Source organism: Budorcas taxicolor, chromosome 7 (genome assembly GCF_023091745.1).
Source record: "Budorcas taxicolor isolate Tak-1 chromosome 7, Takin1.1, whole genome shotgun sequence".
NCBI lineage: Eukaryota > Metazoa > Chordata > Mammalia > Artiodactyla > Bovidae > Budorcas > Budorcas taxicolor.
The window spans coordinates 20,581,512-20,605,309 of record NC_068916.1 but is presented as its reverse complement, the minus strand read 5'-3'; the positions used below and the strand labels follow the sequence as shown (position 1 = coordinate 20,605,309).

At 52.3% G+C, this 23,798-nt stretch overlaps 1 protein-coding gene across 1 annotated transcript in view; it reads left to right on the top strand.

The window, feature by feature from the left end:
* The first annotated feature begins 2,302 nt into the window (after positions 1 to 2,302).
* The window catches only part of CELF5 (CUGBP Elav-like family member 5), a 47,230-nt gene continuing 25,734 nt past the window's right edge, over positions 2,303 to 23,798 (top strand). The window contains exons 1-2 of the mRNA XM_052643717.1: positions 2,303 to 2,561; positions 20,838 to 20,920. Coding sequence (XP_052499677.1) covers positions 2,303 to 2,561; positions 20,838 to 20,920 — 342 coding nt within the window. The remainder of the gene's footprint in view (positions 2,562 to 20,837; positions 20,921 to 23,798) is intronic.

Genomic DNA, 23,798 nt, shown 5'->3' with positions numbered 1-23,798 from the left:
ATCAATAAATAAATATGTAATGATATGAAGAACTGACTCATTTGAAAAGACCCTGATGCTGGGAAAGATTGAAGGCAGGAGGAGAAGTGGATGACAGAGGATGAGATGGTTGGATGGCATCCCCAACTCAATGGACGTGAGTTTGAGCAAGCTCCAGGAGTTGGTGATGGACAGGGAAGCCTGGCGTGCTGCAGTCCGTGTTGTCACAAAGAGTCAGACAAGAGTGAGTGACTGAACTGAACCAAACATAACATATTAGAATTAATAAAATTATCATGATTATAAATGCTAGGGAAGAAAAAGGAAGCCTGAGAAACGAAGTAATGGTGGCTAAATGATCTTAGATCAGGTAGACACAGAAAGTGATGGGAGGTTGAAGGAGCGGACCATGTACCATTTGGGTGAAGGGCATTCCAGGCACAGCTGTGCAAAGGCCCTGAGGCAGCACCACACCTCATGTGTTGGCGGAACAGTGAAGTGGTACGTGTGTCTGGAGCAGACTGAGGAAGGGAGAGAGAAGGTGGAGGGGAGGGCAGGGAGGTGCTGCAGGAAAGACTCAGGCTTTAATTTGGAGACATCTTTGGATATTTAAAAAAATTGAATTGTAGTTGATTTACAATGCTGTGTTAGTTCCAGGTGTACAGCAAGGTGGCTGTGTACATATGTATATGTATATATTCTTTTTCACATTCTCTTCCATTATAAATTGTTACAAAGTATTGAATATATACAGTTCCCTGTACTATAGAGTAGGTTCTTGTTATCTATTTTATATATCTACTAATTATATATATAAATACAATATATATCTATATAGATATAATATAGATATATAGCTACTAATATCAATAATATAATACTAATATATCTACTAATGTAGATAATATAATTTATTGTATCTACTAATCCCAAACTCCTAACTTATACCCTCCTTCCCATTTGGTAACCATAAATTTGTTTCCTGTATCTGTGAGTCTATTTGTTTTGTAAATAAGTTTATTTGCCTCATTTTGTTTCGATTCCACATTTAAGTGATATCATATGATATTTATCTTCCTCTGCCTGACTTACTTCACTTAGTATGATAATCTCTACGTCCATCCGTGTTGCTGCAAATGACATTATTTCATTCTTTTTTTATGGCTGAGTAGTATTCTGGGGTGTGTGTGTGTGTGTGTACACACAGACATGCATACCACATCTTCTTTATCCATTCATCTGTTGATGGACATCTAGCTTGCTTCCATTTCTTGGCTATTGTAAATAGTGCTGCTATGTATCTTTGGAATGCGTGTATCTTTTCAAATTCAAGTTTTCTCCAAATATATGCCCAAGAATGGGATTGCTGGATCATATGATAGATCTATTTTCAGCTTCTTGAGGAACCTCCATACTGTTCTCCATAGTGACTGCTCCAATTTACATTCCCACCAACAGTGTAGGAGGGGTCCCTTCTTTCCACACCCTCTCTAGCATTTATTACTTGTAGGCTCTTTGATGATGGCCAGTGTGAGGTGACAACCTCCTTGTGGTTTTGATGGAGAGTTTTAGCAGGGGTGGCGTGATGCCCATAGAGAACTTGGCCCAAATACATCATTTCTTTCTAAATATTTTGAACAGTATGTGCCCGTGGCAAGTGTGACCAAAAGTGTTGCTGAGGATAGAACACAATGATCGCTGTTTCTATTCCGTAAGTTACAAGCTTAAAAGTGCTGAGCATAGTATTATAAAAATGCTCTTTCTTGTTGCTGTTATTTTTGTTATTATTAATGTCATTATTCTGTCTGCTTAAACATTCCATGGACAGTCCTGTAAAAGCCAAGTGAGCGCCCTATAGAACTGTGTGCTACTTTTTGTGTTTTTCCTGGTGTTATCAGTGGGAAGACTTCGAGCCACCTCGAAGCCCGGTCGGTCCTGCCTAAAGATTTGCCGTCACGCACCCAGAAGGCAAGGGTTACGAGCCCGCTGGTCTCAGTTTACCGGCCCGGACTGGGCGGCCAGGCGGGATGCGGGTTGTGTGGGATGCAGGATGTTCCAAGTGCGATTCGGGATAGACGATGCGCGCGGGGGCGCCTCCGCGGCGAGGCGCGCTCTGGCCGCCAGGGGCCGCTGCGGAGCCGCCCTTTTGTGGTCCTGATGCTGGCGCGAGCGGGCGCGCGGAGGAGGGAGGAGGGCGCGGGGACCGGGCGGGAGGGAGGCGGGAGGCGGTGTCCGTCGCTCCAGCTGCGAGTCCGCCCGCCGCCCGCCGCCGCCGCCGCCGCCGCCGGCTCGGTCCCGCGCCCGCCGCCCGCCTTCGCCCGCCATGGCCCGCCTGACGGAGAGCGAGGCGCGCCGGCAGCAGCAGCAGCTCCTGCAGCCGCGGCCCTCGCCCGTGGGCAGCAGCGGGCCCGAGCCCCCCGGGGGGCAGCCCGACGGCACGAAGGACCTGGACGCCATCAAGCTGTTCGTGGGCCAGATCCCGCGCAACCTGGACGAGAAGGATCTCAAGCCGCTCTTCGAGCAGTTCGGCCGCATCTATGAGCTCACGGTGCTCAAAGACCCCTACACGGGCATGCACAAAGGTGGGCGCCCGGCTCGCTCCCCTCCCCTCTCCTCTCCTCCCTCGGCCTCCCCACCCCACCTTCCGGCATCTTCTCCCCGCCACAACCTCTCCTCATCTCCTCCCTCCGCTTGCCACTGCCACGGCATCGTTTCTTACCCCCCCCAACCCCGTTCTACCCACCCCCTCCTCCCCCCTCTGGGGGTGCAGCTGACAGATCCGAGCTGGCCCCCTCCCCTCCTCCGCCTCCACTCCCTCCCTCCCCACCTTCCGGCATTCTCTCTCTCTGTCTCTCTCTCCCTCTCCCTCTCTCTCTCTTCTCTTCCCTTTTCTCTCCTCTCTCATCTCCCCCTACCTCCCATCCTCCCCCACCCCCAGCATCCTTCCCTCTCTCCCTCTCCCTCTTATTCCCTCTAGACCCCCACCCCTTCCTCCCTCCCTCACCCACTCTTTCTTGCCCCTTTGCTGGGAAGCTGCCTGAACACTGCCACCCCTCCCTGTGCCCCCCCCCCCCCCATTCATTCGGCCTCCCCAGGCCCCGTCGGGGAAGTTTGCACCACTGGATTTCATTGCTTTGGTCATTTTCACAAAGCCAGGCCGGCGGGGCAGGTCCAGCCGGCCGCGGGGGACACGGATGCTCAGGATCTCGGGCTAATCGGTAACTACAAAGAAAGCGGGTGGGGGGGTGGGGGTGCAGGCAGCTAAGCCAGTCAGGGGGAGCGCCGGCCTCTTGGGTGGTTCAAAGGCTACCGTGTGCCCTCCCCGCCATGCCCACCCTCTCTGTTTGGATCAGCATTCCCCCTCCATTTCTCTGTGCCCCCCACTGGCCCCCTCCGCACCCAGACTGCCGCCTCCACCTTTGGCTTGAGTTAAAACTGGCCAAGCCTGTTAGCAGTGTGTTGAGGGCTGAGGCCAAACACGATGAGCTTGGGCTGTCCATCTGGCAGAGCCCAGATCCTGGGGTGGATGGGGAGGTGTGGGCGACCTGTGAGCCCAATCGAGGAGGCAGGTCGGGTGGGAAGGCCTGCCTGCCTCCCTGCCACCTGATTCTCTGTTGGCATGCTGAGAGGGGGTGCTGGGGACTGTGGCCCCAGCCTTGGGCTCAGATCATGGCACAGTGTCTGAATTGGGGTGGCCCTGGCAGTTCTCCTGACAGGGGATGGGGACTGGGGGGTGGGGATGGTGAAGACTGTGCTGACACCCTCGGTGGGACCCTGGAGGGGCCTTGGGGTTGGATCAGGGCCCATGACCTATTTAAGACTGCATTCATCCCCGTCTTCCTCTCTGTGTGGCAAGCATGGTAAGCATGAATACGTGTTTGTTGAATGAATGAATGAATGAATAATGAACGAATGGATGAGTCAATGAATGATAGGCTGGGACAGGCCATTGGGAGGATCTGGTGGGTTGAAGTCCAGGCCTGCCACTTCAGCTAGCCCCTCCAGCTGGTACCCAAGGGGAGGAAAGCAGCTCCTCCCATCCCCCATCTCTTTCAAATCCAACCATCACCAAAAAAAAAAAAAACTGGGCCTGGAAAATCTAACCGCTCCCTGTGGCCTAGGAGGGCAAAGGGCTTGTGCTCACCCATGAGTCAGGCTGAGGGGTCCACGGCTGTGTGAGGGGTCTTTCCACAACCCGTACCCCCGGTATGTCCGAAGGGTTCATTTCTAGAAAGATTCTGATGGAGGTGGTGTCCATGTGCCCCCACAAACGTTGAATGAAAGGCTGCTGGCGAGCTCTGGGTCTCGGAGACAGATGGGGCATGGGGAGATGGAGCCACCCGGTGGTCCTCCCTTCTTTTCTCATTTTTAAATCTCTCCTGGAGAACCCTACCACCCCCACAGCATGGAAGGGCAAGGGAGAGATTGGCTGGATTTTCACTGACCTGAGAGACTTAGTTTACCTATTGTCGACAGAACAGGGTCTCATGAATGCGGGTTTTGTTTTTTTTTTTTTTTTCGTGGCTGGAGAATGTTGGGACTGGGGGTGCCTCAGTGTGTTTCCCATTTGCAGTCTTTCCTTGGATGGTGAAAATTAAGAAGCTGGGTGTCCATGACATCCACTTTGCAGGAGCCCTAGGCAGGTTGGAGCCCCAGATAGAGGGCCTGGGGGTAATGGGGTGGAGGGCCTTCTCCCCATATCCACCTGCCCATCCCAGTACCCTCAGGACACCAATAGAGGCTCCTCCTTGTCCCACCTGTGCTGGGCCTGGTAGGACCTTATCTGTGGGAAGGAGTTGAGGGGGTGTTGAAGGTGGGAGTTGTCTCAAGGGCCAGAAGCTGGGCTGGAGGCCTGTTGTGGGGGCGCTTAGCTGTGTGACTTCTGGTGAGTGGCTGTCCCTCTCTGGGCCTCAGCCAAAGGGAAGTGGAATGATGCGTGGGGAGTTGTGGTGTGGTGGGGAGGTCCAGGCACCTCCTGCTAACACTCATCTGGTTTTGTTTCTGGGGAACCTGCGGGGTGCAGGGTGCCTACTGAGGGTGCTGGCTGAGAGCCCAGGGGTGGGAGTGTGGACCTCAGGTTGCGGAGAGAAATCCCCAGAGAGCCTTGGGGGCCCCTGGAGGCTGGGCACCAGGGGAGCTGAGAACACCGACTGTGGCCCCGTGGCCCCTGCAGCCAGCAGGGGAATGGACATCCAGTATTCCCACGATCACTGTCTCACCCTTAATTTTCACACTGGGGGGCCTGGTTGATCACTGCTGATGGGATCGGAACTCCCACGGGCTTGTGAGCATCTGTGCATTTCATGTGGAAGGGAAACTTAGGCCGGAGGGGCAAATACTGGCTCCCAAGGACTGACCAGAGCTGCCCCTCACCCAGCTGTCACACACCTGTCTCCCACCCAGGCCAAAGAAGCAGAAATATATCTGTGGCATGGAGTGACAAGCCGAGGCAGGACCCCCACCTTCCCCAGGGGTGGTGTTGGGGAGGGCAAGGGAAGGGGGCGGGGCTATGACATCGTTGGCCACGGCCAGGGGTGAGGTGGGGCACCCCCATTCCTAAGGGTCTGTGCAGGGGACCTCCCTGCTGGGACCAAGAGAAAGGCAGGGAAGAAGTGGAGGTTTCTCTGGAAGAGGGCAGACCCATGAGTGCTGGCTGTTGTTGTTTTTCAGATAGATGGAGACAGAGTCAGAGGTGGAGAGGCTTGCAAGAGCAGAGGAGAGAGACACACAGAGACAGGGGAGGGGGGACTGAGAAGCCTCCCCCCACCCCCACCCGCAGGGGGAGGCAGAGAGAGGGCGGGAGTGGGGAGAGAGCTGGGGGGCAGGGAGGCCGCAAGACCGAGACCGCATCCCCCCTACTCAGATTTGCGCCTCATCTAGAGAAAGGCCTTGCTTGGTGCCCCCAGCCCAGCCAGGGGCTCAGGCCAGGAATTAGGGGGGCTCCCACTGCTCAGGGTCCCGTCATCGCCCCCTCCAGCCACCTGCTGGGGGGACGGCCCTCCTCTGGGACCCTCCCTCGGAGAGGGCTGGGTGCACGTGCCCTCCCTTCCTCCCAGGTGCCTGATGTGGCTCAGGCCCTCTGTCGCGCGATCGGCTTGAATATTAATACCCGCCCTGCCCGGGGCAGGCGCCCGCGATCGCTTCGTCCGCCGCCGCTGCGCGGCCTCCTTTATGGTAATCGTATATGCATTTGCATGTTAATGACAATATTTGTCTTAAAGCGGAGGTTGTGAAGGGGGCCGGTGCGGGTGGGGGGGGGGGCGCTGGTGGGGGCCTGCAGTTTCCATGGGAGCACCAGCTGCTCGGCTGGCGGTTGGGGGTGACAGAGGGTGGGGGGAGAGGCTGGAGCACGACGAGCTCCAGGCATGAAATTCCGTGTGTGACGTGCCAGCCCCAGGGAGCCAGCAGGCTGGGCGGCCGGCAGGCGCTGCCCGGTGGGGAGGGACGGAGGGAGGGGACAGCGGCGGGTGGGCAGGTAGGGGGTGGGGGGCAAGCCATCAGGGCTGGCTGTGTGGCTTCGAGCTGGGCACGCCTCCCTCCATGCCTCAGTTTCCCCAACCACTCCATCCTCAGGGGGTTAACAGGCTTTTATGAGGCGCTGGGGGCCTTATGGGTGACCATCACATCGTTTCTGCCTTCCGTTAAGCGGAGTGCATTGGTTGAGCGCCTATTGTGTGCGGGTCTGAGAGTCCAGGCAAACAGGAATTCCTGGGGGGCATGATGGAGTCGACAGGCTGTGAAGCCACCTGCTAATAGAACCACTATTTCTTCCAGACCCAGGATACTGTGTCGGGCAAAATAGAGAAAAATCCTCTCCCAGACTCCTCCCACCCCCAGATCCCATTTGGTGGTGATGTGTGTGTTTGGGGTGGGGGGAGGGCACACAATGAGGAACCAGAAGTTCCAAGGCATTGATGTCAGGGCTGAGATGGTCCACGCACATCCACAGGGACAATCCAGAGGAGGCCCCAGCTGCTGCAGGTGTGGGGACCAGGAGGGCTTCCTGGAGGAGGCAGTTGAAAAGGGAGAGCAGTTTGGATGTCTGATTTCTCTGCATCTTCTTGGCTATGGAAACTTGGGCAGCTGCTTCAACTTTTCAGGGCTCAGTGTTGTCATCTGTAAGAGTCATGAGACCAGTGGGGACTCCCAACTTGAGGAGAGTTAAGGGAGATGAGGGCAAGAATAGTGTTTTAGGCTCTTAACACAGGGCTGGGTGCAGAGCCTATGCTTGTTCTGCTACTAGGCTGAGGCCTGAAGGATCTGTTGATGGGGAAAAGTGATCCTGGCAGAGCATGTGCAAAGACCCTCCAGGTTAGGAGTGGATGGAGTTTTGCCTTGGTGGGGAAACAGCAGAGGGTCCCTGGAGCCCCATGGTTCCCTTTTGATGATATTTGGTCTCTCTTTAAACCCTGATATTGGCTGATGAGACCCTGACCATTAGGAGCACTCAGTAGGACCACACTCATTCATTTAGCCAACACTTCCTGAAAGCCGTCTGGGGCCTTGCACCAGGCAAGAGACATCTGAGACCCCCCTAATGAGCAGAGCTACACATTGGCACCTACAGCTGGAATGGTCAGGGTGTTTCAAAGGGAAGGGATGCAGTGTTGAGAGAACTGGATAGGGAGTTGAAGGCTCTGCCTGGGGAATCCAGCTGGGTGGAGGAAGGGGATTAGAACTGGGGCTTTGAAGGGTGAATAGGAACTTGCCAGGTGGAGAAAGCATTTCATATATTTATTCACAGAAGTGCTTTCTATGTTCTGAGCCCTATGGTGGATGTGAAACACAGCAGTGAGCCAGCCAGGTGAATGTCTCTGTCCTCGTGGATGAGGGCAGAGGGAACTGGGTTTGCAAAGGCCTGGAGGTGTGAAGGAGCCCAGCTGGAGTCAAGGAAGAATTAGGTGAGGCATGGTAGCTGAAGGGCTTCCCTGGTGGCTCAGAGGTTAAAGCATCTGCCTGCAATGCAGGAGACCTGAGTTCAATCCCTGGGTTCGATCCCTGGGTCAGGGAAGATCCCCTGGAGAAGGAAATGGCAACCTACTCCAGTATTCTTGCCTGGAGAATCCCATGGACGGAGGAGCCTGGTGGGCTACAGTCCACGGGGTCGCAAAGAGTCGGACATGACTGAGCAACTTCACTTTCACATGGTAGTTGAGGCCAGGGAGTCAGCCTTGAAGTCAGGGACTCAGCCCTGAAGGGCCTCTTATGCTGCACTGAGCTTGGATCTTTACTGAGGACACTGGGGAGCCGTGGAAGAATTTAGAGCAGAGGAAGATCTCAGACCTGTGTGGAAAGAAAGCTTCATGTCCTGTTAACTGTCATTGCTACCATCAGCCTCTTTCCAGCCTCCCAGCCTTATTTGTAATATACACATTTCTCACACACCTGGGCAGATACATCAGAAGCTTCCCCTTGGGGTGAGGCTCACAGTGTGGGATGAAAGGGACACAAATAAACAGACACATGCTTAGGTCACAGTGATTCTTAGAGAACCAGGTTCCCCGCCCCCCACATGGATAGACAAGGAATTGGGGCTCAGAGACAGGCGACACCCACACTCAAGTCACACAGCAATATAGTTAGGTGTCGCACCTCCCAGCCTGAGACTTGACCCACCTTGGAAGATAAATAAGGGAAGCAGGGAAGGAGATGTGATCGTGGAGATGTAGACTCAAGGTGAAAGCCATCCAGGGTTCCTTGTTCTCCTCGGAAGGTGACCAGGGCCAGAGGGAGGGGCTGCTAAGTTTGGAAGACATTGACCTGGCAATAGTCCTGTTGATCTGGGGTCATGGTGATCATCACTGACATGTAAGTTCTGTGAGGATAGGGACCATGTCCTGTTCACCATTTTGAAGTGGAGCATGTGGATGTACAAAGGCCTAGGGGAGGGAGAGGGTGAGGCGGTGCTTGGGTGTGGTGGGGGGTGGCCTGGCCAACAGATGACATGTAGATGGCTGCAGGCATGAAAGGATAGATGGTGATGACTTGACGGTGGATAAGTGAATTGCTGGATGCAAGAGTGGGTAGGTGGATGAAAGGCTGAATGGATTGACAGATATCTAGGTGGATGAATGGGTGGATGGATAGAGGGATGGATGGATGGAAGAATCAATGGATGGACAGATAGATGGAAAGATGGTTGGGCAGACAGATGATGGAGAATGGAGGAACAGAAGCATAGAGGAATGGACTAGGTGAGTGGATGGATGGATGGGAGGATGGAGAAATGGATGCATGGAAGATGGGTGAATGGATGGAGGAATGCAGGGTCGATGGGTGGATGGATGGGTGAGTGGATGGATTGGTGGATACCTCCTCAACATTTACCACCTTCCTCCCCACCAGGTGAATGGGAATGACCATCAGCTTTGCAGCCCAAGAGGCTTTGTTTCTATTCCTGACTCTACTTTTCATTTCTGTGTGATCTTGGACAAACTGCCTTATCTTTCCTGAGCCTTAGCACCCTCACTTGTAAAAGAGGAGTATTGAGAGTTCTTTTACAGAGTAGTTGTAAGAATTACCATTAATTTGTAGAATGCAAATAATGACAGGGTTAATGCAATCCCTGTCAATAGCATCTTGCACATCATCGGTGTTAATAAATGGTCAGGTAGCCAGACAGTTAACAACTGTCTGTCCAGTCTCTGGGGTGTGCCAGGCATTGTGCCTGGTTTGGGAGGACACAAATCACTCTGGGAGAGAAGAGGGATTGACACCAAATGAGCAAACAGGTAAGACTTAGATAGGAGCAAGTTGCTAAGGAGGAAGTAAAGAGGGATGTGTGTTGAAGGGTGACAACTGCCTGTTGGTGACCAAAGATGTCAGGAGGTGACATCTGGGATGAGCCCTGCATGGCAGATGAAAAAGCTGTTGTTCTAAAGCCAAGAGAAAGGCATTCCAGAAAGTGGACACAGCATGTGCAAAGGTCCTGAGGTCAGAATAAGTTTGCACCGTTGGGAGAATGGAGTTGGAGCAGAGTGAGCCAGGAGGAGAGAGGGAGGAGGGAAGGGCAGGGAGGGGACTTTGAGCTTTTACAGGTAGGTTGGTGGGAGCCCTGGAGGGCTGTGGGTAGGGGTAGGTCAGGGTCCCTTAGGGAGCTCTGAATCTGGGGAAAGTGAACTCTGGGTCCTCCGTTTTTGAGGTGGGGAAACTAAGGCACAAAGAGTCCCAGAATGTGGCTGGACATTTCTGCCGCCACAGTTGAGCTCAGCTCCTCTGAGGGGCTTCTGAAAGGTGGCAAGTTGCCTGAAGGTGCCATGAGGGTAGTTGTGTGAGCTCCCTCACCAGTCCTCTCGCTTCCCCCAGCAGCCTTGGGGGTGGAGTTCCCCACATCCAAGAGGTGAGAAGGGGGCGCTCATCACATCCTTGTCCCTGACCCTCTGATAGAAGGAGGGACCTGAGGTGGCATTCCCGCCCCAGCTAGGGGTCTCCAGAGCAACATGATATATGTGGAAAGTACAGGCTCAGAGAGGGGAGAGCACCTTCCCAAGGAAACACAAGTTCATCACAGCAGTGTCTGTGCTGGAAGGGGTTTGTCGTCATCTAGAGCTACCCCATGTGGTTAGGCAGGGCTGCAAGGTTGTTTACTCACCTACTTACCCACCCCTTCTCTCAACTGGTTTTGGTTTTTTGGGTTTGTTTTTTTTTTTTGAGTCCCTGCTATGTGCCGCCTTTGAGTGAACCAGACCTACTGTGTGACCAAGAGGAGCGCGATGCGCTGTGAGAAAGTGGACAGAACGCTGAGCAGTCCTAAGAGTGGTGATGTGTAGTGATTTAAAAAGTCAAATCATCTCCTGGTGGGATCCAATAGGGAGGGATCTGGTAAAGTGGGCCTCACCCAGGGCAATCCTTACCCAGGGAACACTGGGCAATGTCTGGGGATATCTGTGGTGGTCATGACTGAGGGGCTCCTGGCTTTGGGTGGGGCCAGGGGTGCGGCTCCATCCCCACAGTGCCCAGGACAGCAACTCCCCCCACACACGGAGGATGACCCAGCCTGGATGTCAGCAGTGCCGAGGGGGATCCTGACCTAGGATCACACTAACACTCTGGCCTGAGCAGTTGGTGGTCAGCATGGTGTCATGGAGACAAGCCCTCAGTGTGTCAGAACAGGACCGTAGAGTCACTCTGACTCTCCCTGTCTCACACCTCTGCTCCCCTATCCCTCCCTCCTGATGGCTCTGCCTTCTAAACCTCTCCAGCCCACTCATGTCTCCCCACTCCTCTGTCCACCCCATCATCACCCCCTGGACTAGCCTAGTCTCCTCTCCCCTGATCTCCTAGCTCCCACCCTCACCCACCACAGTCTGAACTTCTCCCAGCAAGCTGAAGGTCCCTGTGAGCACCTGAGTCAGGCCCCACCCCTCTTCTGCTTACAGTCCTCCAGGGCTCACACCTGCCTGAGGGTAAAACCCCAAGTCCTCCCCATAGCCCATAAGGCCCTTTATGACCTCTCCCCCCTTTATGACCTCTCCCCTCCTTCCTCTCTTTCCCTCTCTCACTCTGCTCAAGACACACAAGCTCCTTGCTGTTCCTTCAGTACACCAGGAGTGGTCCTGCCCCAGGGCCTTTGCACAGGCTGTGCCCACTGTCTGGACCATACTTCCTCCCTTATCCTCTGTAAACCACACCTTCTCAGTGAAGTCACCCTGCGGACCTGATTTACAATCTCAGCCACTCTCCAACACTCCACATCCCTTTTTTCTGCTTCCTTTTTTTTTCCCTCTGTGAAAATGAAAACTTCTGATGTACTGTAAAGCTTATTTATCTTATTTGTGTTTCTCTCCTCCCAGTAGACTAGAAGCCCTATTAAGATGAGGTATTTTTGCCTTTTGTGTTCACTGCTATGTCTCCAGTGCCCAGAACAGTGAGTGCCTGAAACTTAGCAGGTGGATGGGTGGATGCATGGACGTATGGGTGGATGGAGAGATAGCTTGACATGTGGGTGGATGGATGAATGGGTAAATGAGTGAATGATGGACAGATACATGAATGGATGATGAATGAATGGATAGAAGGATGGTTGAATGTATGGAGAGATATAAGGATGGACAGATGGATGGATGGATGGGCGGGTGAATGGGTGGATGGATGGGCGGGTGAGTGGGTGGATGGATGGGCGGGTGAATGGGTGGATGGATGGACAGGCGAATGGGTGGATGGATGGGCGGGCGCCCTGATGGAGTGACCACTGGTGCAGCGGTGATGACTAAACCAGATCCATGGAGGAGTCGACATGGGTGCAGGCAGAAAGTCACAGGTCCAGATGAATCCTGAGAAGCCCTGTTTGTAACATGGAGACAGAGGAGGAGGCAGCAACAGAGGCTAAGGAGCAGCAGCCAGGGAGATAGGAGGTCAGGCTAGAACAGTGTGCCTGATGAGGCATGAGCCCAGGGTCCTAGGTCTTGCCCTCCTGGACAGGAACCAATGAGTTCATAAGTGGAGGGAGGGACAGTGAGTAGGGGGGTGGGGTCCATCAGCCCTTCTGTTCCCAGTTAAGTGGGGGACAGCTTCAGGATGAGAGGATGGAGGAGGAGGTGGAGAGGGTGGCCAGGGGCAGGGGTGGTGGAGAGGTGGCCCCACGGCGGACGGGAGTGTCCCCTATAGTGCTGAATGGATGATGTTGTGATTTTATGGATGAGAAAGTGGAGGCTCAGAGAGGTTAAGTGGCTGGCCCTAGAGCACACAGAAGGAAGGCATTGGGCAGGGTTAGATCCCATCTTTAGTCACCAGTTTTGAGCTGAATTTAAAGAATTAGAATTAGGGGTGTCAGTGTGTGGTGAGGGGGTGGGCTCAAAAGGGTTTGAGATGAGGGGTTCACACAGTTGGTTATAGCTGGGGAGGGGATGTTGGTGATCAGAGAGAAATGAAACAGGTTGTCTTTCCTGCCTCTGTTTTCCCAGCACACCTGGCGCATGATCGGTACTTGGGAAATACTGACTGACCCCATGCTGGGCATGGTGAGGGAGGGGAGGCAGGAAAACAAACGGAGTCATTGCCCACAAGGTGGTCTTGATATTAGCAGGTCATCTTGGAAGCAAAATCATTCATTTTGCAGTCAGTATTTACTGAGCACCTACTGTGTGCCTGACACTATTTAGGTACTAGGGACCCAAAACTAAACAACCTCCCCCTCCGCCCCCATCCTCTTGGAGTGACATTTCAGTAGGGGAGAAACAAGAAAAAAAAAAAGTGACATTTGAGATGGTTCTAAGGGCACTGGAAAATATAGAATGGGGAGGGGAGCATGTTTGAGGACTGTCATTTGAAACGGAGTGCTCCAAGGAGGTTTCACTGGGGAAGGTGACATTTGAGCCAAGACCTTAAGTAAGTAAGCGAGTAAACTGTGCAGAGATCAGAGGGAGAATACATCCCAGAACAGCTCATGCAAAGACCCTGGGGCAGGACCATTCCTGGTGTGTGGAGGAACAGTCAAGAGGCCTGTGTGTCTGGAGCAGAGCGAGCGAGGGGGAGAGAGGAAGGAGGGGAGGGCAGGGAGAGGAAGGAGTTAGTTGTGCAGGGCCTTGTGGAAGGACCTGGGCTTTTCCCCCAGGGAGGTGGGAACCCTGGAGGGCTGTGGGCAGAGGAGGGGCGAGGCCTGACTCAGGAGCTCACAGGCGCCGTCTCATGGCTTCTCTGGGGAGGACAGAATGTGGGGACTAGGGCGGAGCCAGGGACCAGTGGGGAGGAGAAATGAGCAGTCCAGGTGGGGCTGGACAAGGATGGAGACCATGTACAGTGGCCAAATTCTTCCTGGGCACGGACTGTGTATTGGGCCCAACGCTGAGCACTGGGGACACGTCAGTGACATGGACGCTACCTGTCGCCAATCCTCCTGCCCCAGCATCAGTCGGGGATGGGGAGATTTCCTGGAGGAAGAGTGACTCAGCTGGGACCTGCAGGTTGAGGAGAAATGAGCCAGGTAAAGATGAGGGTGAGGATGTGTGGACCAAGGAAATGGCAAATTCAAAGGCAGGTCAGCGAGAGGCCAGGTGTATCTGGGACCAGGGTGCAGACAGGGACACCACCAGTGTCCATCGGGATCAGTTCCTAGACCTGTCAAGCTCCCTGGGAAGTGACCAAAATCCCAGACTTATGCCTGAACGTGAGAGCTATGAATAGTAAAAAGGAAAATAATTGTTTTTCCTTTTATTTATTTTTTGAGTTTAGTTTGTGTTTTCTTGGTGGGGTTTTGTTTGTTTTGTGTGTTTCTTGGTCACACTGCATTGCTTGTGGAATCTTAGTCCCCTGACTAGGGATCAAACCCAGGCCCTCCACAGTGAGAGCACAGAGTCTTAACCACTGGACTTCCAGGGAATTCCCTGTTTTCATCTTTAAAACATTTTTTTTTTTAGTTCATTAGATCAGTATATTAAGCTCCCAAGACCTAAGTCATCCCCAGTGCTGTGGAATTTTCTGGGACTCAGAAGCCCTTTAGCCACCCCCAGTTTGCCTTTAGTAGCAGGGGTTGTTTCCGACTTGCTGTGTGACACCAAGAAAGCAGCTCAGCATCTCTGGACAGGGGTTTGCTCACCTGTAACATGAAGATAAAAGTAGTGTGACGCTCCAGGGATGATGGTGGAGGGGCTTCAGCAGAGCTTGGCTCCATGTACACAGCTGGTACATCTTCCTGGGCCTCTTGGGGGGTTTTTTAGTCAGTCCTGGAGGGTCCTTTCCATAAAGACCTGCAAACCCTCAGATTCAGCAGGGCCCAAATTGGGTTCCACATCTTCCTTCCAAACTGCTTCTCCTGGGTTCCCATCTGTACTGGTTTGTTGGGGTGGCCGTTACAAATGACCACAGATTCTCAGCCCTGAAGGGCAGAAGTCTGAGATCAAAGCTCTGCTCTCTCTGGAGGCTCAGGGAGGGTCCCTCTGGCCTCTTCCAGCTTCTGGAGGCTCCACGCATCCCCTGGCTTGTGTCTGCATCCGTCCAGTCTCTGCTTTCATCTTCCCCTGTTCTTCCATCTGTCTCTCCTCTTTTGTCTCAAATAAGAATGCTTGGCATTGGATTGGGGTCCACCTGGTTGTCCAAAATGACCTCATGTCATGATCCTTGATTACATCTGCAAAGACCCTTTTTCCAGATCAGGTCCCATTCACAGATTCCTGGAGTGGATGTATCTTTTCTAGGGGGATCACTATTGAGTGCCTGAAGATGCTCCTCATCTTCTGGGCTTCCCCCAGCCCTGTATCCCTCACTGTGTCTTCCAGGCTGATGACACACAGGGAGGTGTGTCCATCTCTGTCTCTACCCAGCCTGGGAGCCTTAGCATCACCCATCAGTCAAAGTGTTGTCCCCAGAGCCCCAGCTGAACAGAGACCTGTTGCTGTGGAGGGACCATGGCCACTTCTGCTCCCTTTCTCAGAGAGGAGCATCTCTAGGGCTGGAGAGAGGAGCATCCTTGTGGGCTGGGGAGAGCCCTTTGTCATGGGTCATGCAGATATGGGCTTAAGTCCCAGCCCTGTCATTTCTGTGGATGACCTGGGCCACTGGGAACCTCAGCCTCCTTGTCTATAAGGTGGACACTCTTCTCCCCACCCCCACCCCCGCCATTGAAAGCTCTGTGGGGTCACCCTGGGGCTCCACTTTTGGGAAGCCTGTATCATTAATGATTCAGTTTATTCATGCGTCAAACAATTGGTGTCTAGATTGTCCATGGCCCACAAGGGTCCTTTCATGGAAACACTTAAGGCCACCTTTGTTTTGGAGTATGAAAGGTTTGAAGTGAGTTTTATGGAAGATGGTAGAACTGGGTGCCTCTGCCACTCTGTACTCCAGGGACCAAAACCCTAGAGGTGCAGTGGATGGGAGGGAAGCCCACGGCATCAGATATTCCTGGCTTCAAATTCCATCCCCACCCCTTACCTGCTGTGCAGTTATAGGCAAGTCACTTCACCTCTCTGAACCTCAATTCTTCCATGCTGTGCATCACATCCACCCCCAACAGGATTCCTGCCCAGAAAAGAGGGATGTGAAGTAAAGTACCCAGGACAGTGACTGGCCTAAAGGCTCAGTGAATTGGCTGTTTACTGGTACTATTATCATTATCTTATAATAATGGGGGATATTGTGGTGCAGAAGGGTTAGGACTGGGATTAAATTTCAAGGGTTCAAATCCTACTTCTGTGTGACTTTGGGCAGACAACTCAATGTCTGTCTGGTGTCTCAGTTTCCTCATCTTAAAATGGGGAGAAAGATAGATACAATGGTATCAATTCTTTCTTTTGGGCTAGGCTGAGGGTTCAAAGGGTTCATATGAGTGATATCCCTGTAAGATGCTTGGCACTCACTGGACTTCAATTATTACTATCATTGTTACAACTTTGATTCGTGAAATCCAAAAGCTCTGATCTTGGAGCAGAGAACAGAGGATCTTGGTGAGAGGAGGGATCCTCAGGATTTCCCAGCAAAGAAATTTCCTCTCTAGGGGATCTGCTGCTTGCTTAAGCAGCAGTGACAGGGGGCTCCCTCCCTACAAAGAGCACCATGATGAGATAGATCAATTGGTAGACCGCTTTCATACATTGAGGAAATCTCTTGTTTCCCAAAGACTGCCCCCCTCATTAGTCCCTGCTCCACCTTGGGTGTCAAGAGGTCAACCTTTGACCAGAGTTTGAAGATAAGGGTGGGTGTGAAGGAAATCATAAGGTTGAGCCTTTTGGGCAATTGGTTCTTGGAGGTAGGGCTGCCTTCTTGACTCACCCCACCTCTACAGAACCCCAGGGCTTGGCCAGCATGGGGCTTGGGGTGTGTTTTGCTGAATACCTGGCCCTACTCTTGTCACGGGGCTTCCCTAGTGGTTCAGATGGTAAAGAATCTGTCTACAATGCAGGAGACCCCGGTTCTATCCCTGGGTGAGGAAGATCCCCTGGAAAAGGAAATGGCAACCCACTCCAGTATTCTTGTCTGGGAAATCTCATAGACAGGGGAGCCTGGTGGGCTACAGTCCACGGGGTCACAAAAGAGTCGGACACGGCTGAGAGACTAACATACACATTCTTATTGTGGACAAGTCTGGTGTGTGGGGTGAGGGTAACCAGGGTTAGAATCTCTGAGAAGAGGCTCACTCAGTGTGGGCATTGGCTGGGCTGAGAGTTTCCTGGGAGGATCACTGTAGGACTAGGACACAGCAAACCAGACCCCCAATCCCCAACTGAAATGTGCTCCACGGCCTTTTCACCCTGGATCCAGTCCCAGATTATCTCAGAAAGGTGAGACTATTTTAAGGTTCCTTTCAGGGCAAGGTAAGGCAAGGGCCTGTGGTCCTCCCCATAGGCCCTAGGAGAAATTTTTAGACAAGATACAAATTCCAGGTAGTTGTATCCAAGTGATTAGCACACATTTCACAGTGCCTCTGATGTTCCACTGTGTGACCCTGGGCAAGTCACTTTGCCTCTTGGTACCACAACCCCTCATCTGCAGAACGAGGACGATGCTAACAGCTCCTTTGTGGGGTTGTTGTGAGGATTAAATGAATCAATATTGAGTATAAACTTATTAGCATTAAAAACTAGGGAGCTTTAGGAACTTTCCTGGTGGTCCAGTGGTTAAGACCCCACGCTTCCAATTCAAGGGGCCTGAGTTTGATCTCTGGTCAGGGAACTAAGATCCCACATGCTGTGCAGTGTAGCAAATAATAACAATAAAGAAAAAATCTAGGGAGCTTTATTAACATCATTAGATGTCTGTATTCATTGGGAACTGTATTTGTTTGTTAGGGCTGCTGAAATAATGTGCTTAAAAAACAGAAATGTATTTTCTCACAGTCCTAGAGGCCAGAAGTCTGAGATCAAGGTGTTGTTGGCAGGGCTGGCTCCTTCTGAGGCTGTGACTGGGAATCTGATCCAAATCTCCCAGCTTCCGGTGGTGCTGGAAATCCTTGCTGTTCTTTGGCTTGTCAATATATCATCCAGATTTCTGCCTTCATTCTCACATGCCATTCTCCCTGTGTGCCTGTCTCTGGATCAAAGTTTCCCTCCTTTATAAGGGTACCAGTCCTATTGGATTAGGGTCCACCCTAAGTGTGATTAGGGTCACACTTCCAGTATGACCTCACCTTAACTGTTATATCTGCAACGATGTAAGATCATGTTCTGAGGTCCTGGAGATTAGGAGAATGAGTTGAGTTGATGGAGAAGGGAAACAATTCAGCCCTAATAGAAACTGAAATTCAAGGCTCTGTTTATCAAGAAATGGGTAAATATGACACATTTTCACCAGTTAGAAAAAGAAGCTAAGAGGCTGGGAAGATAGGGCCAAGAAAACAAGGACACATTTCAGTACCAGGGACAGCAGCTCGCGTGGGTTTTTTTTTTTTTTTTTTTTGGTGGTTGTTTTTTTCCGTCTATCTGGCTGCAAGCCTTCCCGACAGACCCACAGGCTGACAGAAGGTTGTTCAGTGGTTATACCTACCCTCCTAGAGACGACACACTCTGTCTTCTGCATAAAGGGCTCCACGGGAAAGAAAAGACTCAAGCAGAAAGGGCTTTGCCCCTCTTTTATACCTCCCAATTTCTTTCCAGCCATGCCTAATGTCTCTCAGGCCTTATGGCTATTTTCTTAGTACCTCCTGCATTCCTTGAAAACCCTGGAGATTCAACTCAGAAAATAGAAACTCAGAAAAAAAAAAAAAAGGCAGGAAGACGTGTATTGGGAGAAGATATGGGCATTAAATATAACCAAAAAAGGATAAGCACACACAATATATAAAGAGGGTGTGTTTGTAGTATCTCCCATTACAAATTTTTATTCTGGTAAAATATGCATAGCAAAATCTGCCATCTTGACCATTTCTAAGTCCACAGCTCAGTGGCACTGAGCACATTCATATTGTTGTGCAACCATCCCCACCATCCAGAACTTTCTCATCTCCCCAAACTGAAACTCTGTCCCCATGAAACACTGACTCCCCATCCCCTCCCCCAGCCCCTGGGCCCACCATCTACTTCCTTCTCTCTGTGGATCTGACTCCTCTAGGACCACCTTTGAGTGGAATCATACTGTAAACGTCCCTCTGTGTCTGGCTTATTTCACTGAGCATCATGTCTGCAGGGTTCATTCATGTTGTAGCAGGTGTCAGAATCTCCTTTCTTTGTGGTCCTTGTATAGATGGACAGCGTTTTGTTGTCCATTCATCTGTTGATGGGTGTTTGGGTTGTTTCCACCTTCTTGCTGTCCCGAATAACGCTGCTATGAGCACCAGTGTGCAAATATCTTTTTGAGTCCCTGCTTTCAATTCTTTGGGGATATATACCCAGAAGTGGAATTGCTGGATCATATGGTAATTCTATGTTTAACTTTTTTGAGGGACTGCCAAACTGTTCTCTACAGCCGCCACACCATTTTACATTCCCAACACAATTTTTAAAAAAGTGAATGTTAGAAGCTGTCCTCAGCTCTGCCTGGTGCCCCTTCCCCAGGGCCCCAAGGCACCTCTCAGGCCTGGGTCAGAGACTCCTCCCCACCACCAGGCCCAGCTGGTGGGAGCAGCCGGCGAAGTGAGTGCAGCCCAGCAGGACGCAGCTTTAATTAACTCCAGCCTGGGGCGAAAGTGGTGCCCCCAGAGCTGTTCCCAGGGGCTCTGCACAGGGGGTCCCCGTCGGGGGAAGCTGAGAGACCATGGAAAGGGAGCTGGGGGTGGAGGACCCAGGACTTGACAGCATCAGAGCAGCCGACGATGGTCTCATTTCAGTCAGTGAAACTGAGGTCCCCTGGGGTTAGAGAGGCAAACCCAGCTCTGAGGCCCGGATCCCTGTGTCCATCCCAAAGAACTTGCCTGCATCTCCCACCCCACAGAATCTTTTAAAATATCTTTAATCTCATTGGCCTTTCTCTGGGCGCCTCCCTCTGCTCGGTTCTCTTCGGTCTCTGTCTTTCAACCTTTCTTGTCTCTATGGCTCTCTTGCCTCGCACCCCCTGCCCCCACTCAGGACGTCTTCCAATCATACCCCGGCTCTGGACCACGTTAGAGCCGGCCCCGCCCCTTGCCTCTCCGGATTGGTCCTTCCGTTTGACGCCACGCCCCACCTCTCTAGCTCCGTCCCTGCATCTAGGTTGGTCCATTCCACTGCACCCTCCGAGCATCTGTTCTGATGGGGAAAACTGAGGCGCTCTCACAGGTGCAGCGGGCCATCTGAGGCCACAGAGTTGGTTAGTGGCAGAGTCACTGTGCTCCTCACTCCAGTGCTGAGGCCTCTTCTGGTTCCTTGGGGCTGCTGGTGCCCCTTACTATCCTGCTCCCTGGGGCGGCAGCTCTGCCATTTCCCCCTTCCCCCACCCCCCATCTCACCCCGCTTTTTAGCATCAGCCACAGATTTGATTAACAGCTGATTCGTCTCTCTGCCTCTCCCGTCTCACCCTTTGGGAAGTATGAGTATGGGAGGGGAAAGCTGAGCTACTCCTAACTGCCCCACCCCAAAGGGGGCTCCAGCCTCCTTTTTTCTATTTTTAAAATTATAGTGAAATACACATAATTTAAATTTACCACCTTAATCACTTTTCCTTCTTTAATTTCCTAAGTTTTTAAAATTGTGGTTAGATACACATAACAGAAAGTTTGCCATTTTAACCATTTTTAAGTGCAGAAATTAGTGGCTTTAAGTACACTCCCATTGTTGTGCAACCATCTCCACCATCCATCTGCAGAACTTTCTCATCTTCCCAAACTGAAGCTCTGTCCCCATTAAACACTGACTCCCCATCCCCTTCCCCAGCCCCTGGCCCCCACCATCAACTTTCTGTCTCTGTGGATCTGACTCCTCTATGGATCTCCCATGAGTGGTTCACAGTGGAACTTCCTGTGAACGTGGGTGCACGGCCTCCTTTTCTCCTAACACCTCTATTTCTCTCCCCTCCAGGCTGTGCCTTTCTCACCTACTGTGCCAGGGACTCCGCCATCAAAGCTCAGACTGCCCTGCACGAACAGAAGACCTTGCCCGGGGTGAGTGCTGGATGCTGCTGGGAAGTGAAGGGGCAGATGGAGGGGATGCTGTCAGTTTGGGGAAGGCTAAGGTCCTTCCTGGGATCAGCTGTGAAGCTCATCTGCCTCTGAACTCAGAGAGAGACGAATGGAGCAGAGATACAGACATCATCACCCGGATGGGCATGTCTTGTGTGTTAACTGCATCCCAGGCTGTGCACTTCATGTCAGGGTGGTTGTGTGTGGTTGTGGAGGCTGCACACTGCCCGAGGGCACCTGACTTCACATGAGAGTGTCATTGGAGGATCAGGAAGCATTAGCAGGCAGAGGGTCAGCAGGGCCAAAGGTCCAGGGGCAGGATGGTGCCTGGTGTGTTGGAAGAACAGCCAGGAGGGCCGTGTTCCTGGAGTAGAGAGAGTGAGGAGGAGAGGGCAAGGAGAGAATGGAGGCAGATGTTCAGGGCCTTGTGGGCCTCAGGGAGGAGACTGGACCCTACCTACCTCTCACCATAAGAAGGGAGGGGATTTTCTTTCCTCTTGTCCTTATGGAGCAAGTAAAGCTGTGGCTCTTTATGAGATATTTCCTCCCTAGTGGAGGCTGGCCCAGGCTCTGGGCTTACTGGTTCTCTCCTGTCATCCCTGTCCTCTTTGGGTGGGCAGGAGGTCCCTGCCCCCAGGAAAGGATGGAAGGTCCACCTCAGCCTGCCAAGCCAGGTCTTCAGTGAGATCTGTAGCACCCACCCCATGAGTTTGGGGGCAGGGGGTGCCGCCCTTCCCTCTAGAAATCTCAGGGACCCTTCAGGATCAAGGGGCTTCAGAGGATGCTAGGGTGGCATCTTGCCATTCCTGCTGGGAGCATGGGTGCTACATAGCTGACAGTGGACAATCTGGGGTTCACCTGCCAGGAACAAGAAGCTGTGGCAGGAGTTTGACTCAACTCTGAGCAAGCATCCAAAGTTTTGGGGGAGGGGGTGGCCTCAACCTTCCCTTGCAGAGCAAAGAGCCCCTCTTTGAAAGATGAAGCGGCAGAAGCGAGAGCATATGCTGTGGTGGCCGCATCAGCGGGCTCCTTGCTTAGTTTCCACCTGGTGTTGCCATGTGGCCATGAACCAGTAACTCAACCTCGCTGATCTTCAGCAGCAGAAGAGTATAATGCGGTGGGGCAGAGGGAAGTAACTGTTGAGGAGGCCATTGAGGGCTTCACTGAGGAGGTGGCATTTGAGAAGAGACTTGAAAGATGAGGAGGAAGGACATGCTAGGAGAGGGGACAGGATATGCAAAGGTGAGCAAACACCATCTGGAATTCACTCTTCTCCCTCACTTGGACCTTCTGCCAACACCTCCCCCAACCAACAGGAAACTGGAGGGCAGGTCCATCATAGAGCCCAGGGGCACAGTGGAGTTCTGTGGATTCTATTAGTTATCTCCCGATGTGTCACAAATTACTCTTCACTCCCCTGGCGGTGCAGTGGTTAAGACTCCACACTTCCACTTCAGAGGGCACAGGTTCGGTCCCTGGTTGGGGGAGCTAGGATCCTGCATGCCTCACTGTGTGGCCAAGATTTTTATTTATAAAAATAAATAACAAATTACTCCTTAACTTAGTGGCTTCAAACAATCAGCATGCATTGTGTTACAGCTGCCAAGGGTCAGGAACTGGGACATGAGTTGGCTGCATGGTTCTGGCTTCTGGTTTCTCCTGAGGTTGCAGTGGAGTCATCAGCCAGAGCTTACTGTGGCCGGCAAATCTGGCCCAGTGCATGGCTATTGGCTGGAGGCCTCTGCTCCTCTCCATGGGCATCTCCCCAGTGCTTGCTACTTGAGGGACCTCACAGCATGGCGACTGGCTTCCCCCAGGGCATGTGATCTAAGAGTGAGCCAGGAGCAAGCCACAGCATCTTTTTTTAAAAAAAAAATATGTATTTATCTATTTATTTGACTGCACTGGGTCTTAGTTGCAACATGCAGGATCTTTAGTTGCAGCATGTGGGATCTAGTTCTCTGACCAGGGATAGAACCTAGACCCCTGCATTGGAAGCATGGAGTCTTAGTAACTGGACCATCAGGGAAGTCCCAGTCTCAGGGCTCTTTGTCCTCCTCTCTCTGCTCACTCTCCTAGCACAATCCAATTCCTTCATCCACATCCATCCTGCCAGCCAGCCAGCAACCTTTTATTAAGCACCTACTTAATAGGCCTGATGCTGCACTTCTCTCACCAGTTCTGTGTACAGAAGACGCCCCTTGGTGACTCCTTCAGGCACCCCATACCCAGCAGAGCTCAAACTGCCCACAGCATCCCCTTTGAACCAGTTTTTCCTCCCTTCCCCTTGCCCCGCCCCAGCTTCTTGTGGTCGCTGGCAATCCTTGGCCTGTAATCCTTCCAATTCCTGCCTCTGTTGTCAGGTGGCCTTCTCCTCCATGTCTACATCTCTGCCATCTCCACCGCCTTTCTCTTATGAGGACACCAGTGCAGTCCTGGACACCTAAATCCAGGATGACCTTGTGCACAGATCTGTCACTAATTACATATATAAAGATACCATTTCCAAATAAGGTCTCACTCATAGATTGCAGGGGTTAGGTATCAGACACGTTTTTGGGGAGGACAGCCATTCACTTCACTGCAGGGGGTGACCACAAAATGAACAGCTGGATGGAAGGGTGACTGGGGAACTGCAACTCAAGGGAGAACCAGGTGACCTGTGATGATGACCTCATGGAGGGCAAACAGGGCAGCTTTCTGGAGGGGGAAGCATTGGAGCCTAGTCTTGAGTGATGGGGAGGGTGGTGGCAGATGGGGGTGGTGTGAGCACGGAGCGTGCTGAGACGTGGAGGCAGGAGTGCATGTGGCAAGCTGAGTGTGGGAACGCACGAGAACCTAATGGAAGTTTACTGCCCCC